The sequence below is a fragment of the Laetiporus sulphureus genome (genome assembly GCF_001632365.1).
Source record: "Laetiporus sulphureus 93-53 unplaced genomic scaffold LAESUscaffold_159, whole genome shotgun sequence".
In the NCBI taxonomy this organism is placed as follows: Eukaryota; Fungi; Basidiomycota; class Agaricomycetes; order Polyporales; family Laetiporaceae; genus Laetiporus; species Laetiporus sulphureus.
Genome location: NW_024468668.1, coordinates 1 through 6,225, shown reverse-complemented (window position 1 = coordinate 6,225; position 6,225 = coordinate 1). Strand labels below are relative to the sequence as shown.

Below are 6,225 nucleotides of genomic sequence, written 5' to 3'. Positions count from 1 at the left end.
CATGAGCACCTGGGCGGGGCCGTCAGTGAGCGGGAGTGAATGGGTGACGAGAGACACACACCTCGACGCCGTTCGCCTCCAAGGCCTCCTTGATCCCGCGCCAGTGCGTGACTTGCAGCGATGCGATGGCGGGCCCGAGCGTGACGGTGTCGAAGCCGAGCAGTCCGTGACAGAATACGATAGGGTTCTTCGGGGCGTAGTCTACGAAGTGCCAACGTGAGAATCGTGTAGTCGGAGGAAAAGGAAGTGGCACGCACATTTCCGGCGGATATGCTCCCTCTCCTCCTCCGCGGTGCGCCGCTGATCCTCCTCGCTGAGCAGCGGGTGGATGCTCTCCTCCTCCGTCGAGAACCAGCTGCGGATCGAGTCGGGCAGCGAGGGCAGCCTAAGCTGCTGCGCCGCAGTGGTATGCAGCGTACGCTCTCTCTCCTGAATCTCGCGCAGCGTGTCGAGGGACGAGCGCCTGGAATATGAGGGGATGGTCCCCGAGCCGGCACGCGAGCGATTGACATGAGCGGGCGCAGGCGAGTGGGGGATAGCGACTGGAGTGGGCGTGGGGCTGTAGAAGACGTCGAGGTCGGGGTTATGTGGTTCTGCGGGAGCGAAAGGGTCGAAGTAGGCATAGATGGGAGGCGGGGAGAGGGAGGCGGTGGGGAGGGTGCTGCGAGTGAGCTCTGAGAGGAAGCGTGGGGGCTGGGAGGGCCGGAAATGAGCGGGCAGGCGGGCGGCCTCGGGGCGAGTGGGGAGGTCGACGGGGGATGGCGCCTCGGGGTCGAAATTAGGGTGGGAGAGGTGGGGGTCGTCGCCAAGGGCGTCCGCGAGAGCGGAGGCGGCAGAGGAGGGCGTGGATGGGGTGGAGGATGAGGGCGTGGGCGAGGGCGTTTGTGAGCGGGAATGGGAGCGGGGGAGGGAGCGGGAGTGCTTAGCGGAGAACCAGCGGAGGACGGGATGTGGCTTGTCGCGCTTGGGCATGTGGGGGGTAGGTGAGCGGGGGATCGAGAGACTGAGCGCCTTTGGAGCGGGGCGTGCGCGTGGGGGCCTCATGGGGAAATGCAAAGAGAGACCTGCGATGTCCACCAGCGTCACTCGTCCGTCTCCGTGACGTCACGCGACGTGCGCTTCTCGCATCCAACCCTGCCGCGCTGCACATGGTGTGACTGCCAGATATATCCCAGCAAGGTACGACCGTGCAGTATCTTGGATATAATGCCCTGCAGAGAGCAGAGAGCCGTTGCACCAGCTACAGTGGCATTGGCAAAGACAGGTGAGCCCGCTTTCGTTTCAACTACATTGAGCTGCATTCCGTTTATTTCCAGCTACTACGTTCAACATGCTCTCACTGTCCTTCCCTTCTCTACGAATACCTCGATACCATCCCCGCGCTGTGCGACCCTGATCCGCCACTGAATCCCCCATCACCGACGATGCGCTCGCCCACCTCTTCCGTTGTTATCCCTTGCCGTCCAACTCGCCCTCGCCCATACCAGCCGTGCATCTCGTTCATCTCCGTGTCGCAAGGAGTAGGTCATGGCTCGCGAACGGCCCACCGTATCGTCCGCAGTACTTCACCAGCCTCTCTGCGCTGGGTGCGTCAATGCCGAAGGATTGAGCATGCCGCCTCGTTCTGAGACTAGACTGCACGTCAGGGACGCGCCGCTACGATGGAAGACGAAGGCCATTCCCTGCGCTGCATGCGCTCGCCGCTGACGCAAATGGACCCAGCATGGACCATAACTCGACGCGACGCACAGGAAGTGCCAGGAAACGTTTCGAACGGTGAGCAAGTCACCACCCTACGCACCTATTGCTTGATCCTTCACGTAAACCTGTCAAATCGGGCAGTCTCTGCGCTCAACACCCTGTTTGCGTCGACCTCGCGAGATGTATGGATGCCCCGAGCGTACCGCCCATGCAGGGGAGAGGTTGGCTGTGCGGATACAGCAATTGACGAGGTGCGCGGCGAGACATGGCCAGACCCGTTGCAGCCATCGTTCGTGCTTATCTGCATGGTATTCGGGTTGCATGGCCTCACCGCTCACGCAAACAGACTGCAGAATGGACCGTGACTTGACGTGATGGACAGCAAGTGCCAGGGAACATTTTGAACGGTGAGCAACTAACCACACCTGCTGCTCGATTTTTGACGTGTACGTGTTGAGTAGGGCGGTCCCTCCGTGCGATTGTCCTGCTCGCGTCGAAGATGCCGTCAACATCGTGACAGTGTGGATGCCCGGAGCATATAGAGACAGAGGCGAGAGGTTGGCTACGCAGATACTGAAATTGACGAGACGCGCGACAAGAGACGGCCAAGATCGGTTGTGACCGTCGATTGCGCTCACCCGCGTGGCACTTGGGCTGGACATGCCCTCGTGCGCTCATCGCCCTCCTGCTGTCTGTGGCTTTGGACTGCGGGGCAAGGCATAGGGTACTGATCACGACCAACACGCAGGCCGCAGAGGCCGACCGTGATGGATGGTGGGGTCAGTCTATGGGAGCATCTCGCATTCAGCATGTGGTATGAGGTCCAAGGTGGGCTTTGATGGCCGCCTTCCCTGGCATTCGCTCTAGGTTGCTTTTGGTCACCCTGTCAACCACTGTGCAAGGTCTGCCATCAGCCCACACAAGACTTACCATGTCCCTCAATGCCCCGCATCGAGTGCAATGTGTCCGATATCGACCACGAGCTTGATCCATTGGATGGTGTTGCTTGACACAGGCGGTGAGCAGCAATCCGACGGTCTGATCTAAAATGCACTCACGTTACTTTAACAGCAGCATGTGCTTGAGCCTAACATCAAGGACGATGGCCCGAACGCGGAGCTCGTCGATTCTTGCACCTTGGTCATTGCTGGACGAAAAGTGAACGGAAGATGAGGGCTTGAGGCCACGCGTGATAAGAGATGAAAAGAGGCGCCTTGGACGTGCACGCATGACTTTGCCAACACAAATGGTGGCAGTCGATGTGCCTTGGATCGACTTGCACCTGGCGATGTTTGTGAGTGGCTATCGAGTTTTCGCTTCTGCTCAACGGCCGGGCCAATTCTGTGCACACATGCTCATCGATCACGGTGTACTTATCTTGTATTTGATCTGCCCACACGGTCGAGGTGAGTCACCTTGAGCAGTCGAGACAACTTGAAAGAATGCGCACCGCGTGAAAAGAGGGATGGTGTGTTGAAGGGTTGGCAGCAATGGGGGATTCGTGGGGAGTGGGAACATGGGAGGCAAGGCCTTTTGTGTACCTGGAGACGAGAAGACAGACTGGCTCCGGTAAGGAGAAGAAGAATATATGAATATTTCGCAGAAATAACGGGGCTCACCGGTTGCAGACCATATTGTCCGACCGCCGTCGCCGGCCGTGCGAGCAGTTCATGTGGGACAAGGGTTCACCCACCATGCATGAACTGATGTGGTCGATCCAAGCGAAAGCCCGCAGACCGTGCTGGACTGATGTCTAGGCCATTTTTCCATCAAATACGGAAGTATCCGTTCTAGAGCACATCAAACCGACCCACTGCAACGTTCTTCTCTCGAACATGTTGCCATTGCCACCGTGCAGGATCGGTTCACCTCCGGTCAATCGGCCATGTTCGGTAACAGAAGCTGCCGATCGAAATGTGGGCGTCCAGCATCCACATTGGTTTTGATTGCTTTCTTGATCGCCGTTAGCCTCATGTTTGTCAGTGTTTGTAATCTTCTTCACCCGTCATGTCTCGAATCGTCCGTCGACCTGCAGTACACCGGCCTGTCCTCTGCCATTCTGTTGACAACATCTGCGATGGTGGCTGGCTGCTTGATGATGCTTACAGGAAATCGCTCTGCTCATAGAGATCACACCAACTCACTTGACGGCGGCGGCAACAGATAGAAGCTCTGTTTCGGCTTCTTGATACAATTTGTTCTCTGAGGCCATCTTGGCCCCCTACCCGTGTCAAGGCGAAGTGCTGTAAGTGTTGCACTTCCTTTGCATGCTAACCTCAGGACTTCTCTTTACCGATAAGCTTCCATGGCATGGAACATTTGGTAGAATCCGAGCTCCTTGTTCACTCACATACATCTGGGCCACTTCGAAGTGCTCTGGGCTTAATTTCACAATGTCGCAGCTGTCTGGACACTCACGAAGCTGTCTCTATCTCACGTTGATCCTGTCAGCAGCCTGTACTTGTAATCATGTGAGAACTTGGACTGGACATAGTCTGGTCTGATCATGCTTGATGTGGATGTCGACCAGGCCTGCCAGATCATTTTGGCTTGCACGAAAAAAATAGTCGCTTCTTTCGGGGTTGCGATAGTCATGACTCATGGGCATCTGGGGTTTCTTGCTTAGGAAAACGGATGGAGTACTCGGATGTGAGTCTACATTCCAACATGCAGAACACTGCATTATGGGAACCTGCTCAATTCACCTTGGATTTGGCCCTATTTCCGAGGCAGACGGTAAGCAGAGTTTATTTTGCTAATGTCACCCATCCGACCTCGAATAACACAAGGTCAGCATCGCTTCTCTGTCGATAAGAGCGGCCAAAGCATTTCTCACCCTCCTGCATCTTCCGTTTCATGTGCGAGTTCTACCGAAGAAACCCGCCAAAGAGTGCTTCCGTGAGTCATTCTCGCATTTGACATCCGCCCAGGTTCTTCATCACATCCGTGCGTTCCATTCTATCGGCCGCGGTCTGCGCAGGTCTCAGAGCCCGAACATCGCACGCTCCAGGCTAGCAGGACGTATTCTTCGTGCAGACCGGTCTGGGTGCGGAGAGGACGGCAGCAAAGGCTGCCTGCGCTTCCACTGGTCGTTCATGCATATTCTCTTCGTGATCGTATCGCGCCTGCCCGCAGTCCTCTGTGCGTACCTTTGCATGTGTAACTCGAGCTCGACTGACGTTCTGGCCACTGCCAGTGCATCATCTTAAACATAGTCATGTTTGTATTGAACCATGTAACAATGTACACTAGAATAGCATAATAATTCGGGGATATGCAACCATGAGTCCTCATACACACTCCTCTCCACGTCAACGGTCACATACCTGATCAGACGCAATGCGATGGGAGCATTAGAAGAACGCCCGACGGGGCACTCGACTAGCCGTGAGGTCGCGAGTTTACAAAGGCTGCCATCATCTTGTGTCGTACAGACACCTTATGTGCTATTCGCGACGTGCAGGTTCTCGAGTGAGGACCGCTTGAAACGTCCCCGTAATCTCATTCTCAGCGGTCGCGCCAGCCGCGGCCATGAGCTTCGCGTGCGAAGATACGCGTGGAGGGCGGCAGACCAGTGCGGTTAACTGGCGCCCTCTTAAGACCAGCCGTACGCCGGACCCTGCGTCCGTCGTGCCCGCATCGGCCTCTACACAGAGTCGTCTTCTCGTCGGCTCGGTCAGGCTGGCTGCACACATCACACACACACGGCACAAGAGACACGAAGGGAAGAGCACGCACCCACTTTGCCGACTTGAGCGACACGAGCCCGTCGTTCGGCCCCTCTTTCTCCAGCACGACCGAGTGCGGCCACCTACAATACGCACGGACGATCAACTCCCAGGCACGAGAGATTCAGAATTCACGCGACACGCACTTCCACGTATCAATCAGCCCGGGCTCGTACACGGCACCCCAGCTAAAGTACTTCACACCCGGCACATCCGGCGTCTCTTCGTTGAACTTCCGCATGTTCTCCACCGTCAAAAACTCGAACGCCTGCGTCACAAATCACACCATCGTTCAGCGTCCGGCCATGCGCAGAGCCACCCGCGCGGCTCACCTTCCCGTCTCCGCCGCCGTTCGGCAGCAGATCGAGCAACGCGAGCACGCTGGGCATGCGCTCGCGCCCGACCGTCGCCAGAAAGTGGTCTGCGAACGACGACCCGCGATGCGGTGTCGAGATCGTCGTCACGCTCAGCACCTTGAACGGCCGGTCCGTCAGATGCGTCGTCAGATACCTGCAGTCCAGGCCGCCCTGCACAGACATACACACAATCAAGACCGGCATACATTGCAGCGATCATGGCCACACGCACCATGCTATGTCCTATGTATGCGCGCATGGCCTACAGTCCACATCAGCAGGCCAACAGGAGGACGTGGGGCGGTACTGACCGATGAGGTGCACGCTCCGTCCGGGGTAGACCTCGCTGATCTTCTCGCAGAGCACCTTGGCGCGGACGATTGGCGTGCTCGTCGCAGGTACGCGCGTCATGAGCACCTGGGCGGGGCCGTCAGTGAGCG

The 6,225-nt window shown here is 57.4% G+C and overlaps 3 protein-coding genes across 3 annotated transcripts; 1 reads left to right on the top strand and 2 right to left on the bottom strand.

Annotated features, from left to right (window-relative positions):
• Positions 1 to 22: 22 nt before the first annotated feature.
• Positions 23 to 1,237, bottom strand: LAESUDRAFT_816901 (uncharacterized protein; the record flags this gene model as incomplete). The annotated part of the gene is made up of 2 exons (XM_040914825.1): positions 258 to 1,237; positions 23 to 201 (listed from the first exon to the last, which is right to left on the bottom strand). Exons 1-2 carry the CDS (start codon positions 1,042 to 1,044, stop codon positions 23 to 25), a joined length of 966 nt encoding a protein of 321 aa, XP_040757345.1. The 5' UTR covers positions 1,045 to 1,237.
• Positions 1,238 to 1,424: 187 nt separating this feature from the next.
• Positions 1,425 to 2,066, top strand: LAESUDRAFT_765359 (uncharacterized protein; the record flags this gene model as incomplete). Its single annotated transcript, XM_040913649.1, has 3 exons — positions 1,425 to 1,586; positions 1,647 to 1,776; positions 1,843 to 2,066. The coding sequence occupies 3 exons, from the start codon at positions 1,425 to 1,427 to the stop codon at positions 2,064 to 2,066; spliced, it is 516 nt and encodes a 171-aa protein (XP_040757344.1).
• A 2,618-nt stretch (positions 2,067 to 4,684) lies between these two features.
• Positions 4,685 to 6,196, bottom strand: LAESUDRAFT_753501 (alpha/beta-hydrolase; the record flags this gene model as incomplete). Its single annotated transcript, XM_040911778.1, has 6 exons — positions 4,685 to 4,786; positions 5,440 to 5,512; positions 5,576 to 5,697; positions 5,762 to 5,956; positions 6,018 to 6,028; positions 6,097 to 6,196. The coding sequence occupies 6 exons, from the start codon at positions 6,194 to 6,196 to the stop codon at positions 4,685 to 4,687; spliced, it is 603 nt and encodes a 200-aa protein (XP_040757343.1).
• Positions 6,197 to 6,225: the final 29 nt, after the last annotated feature.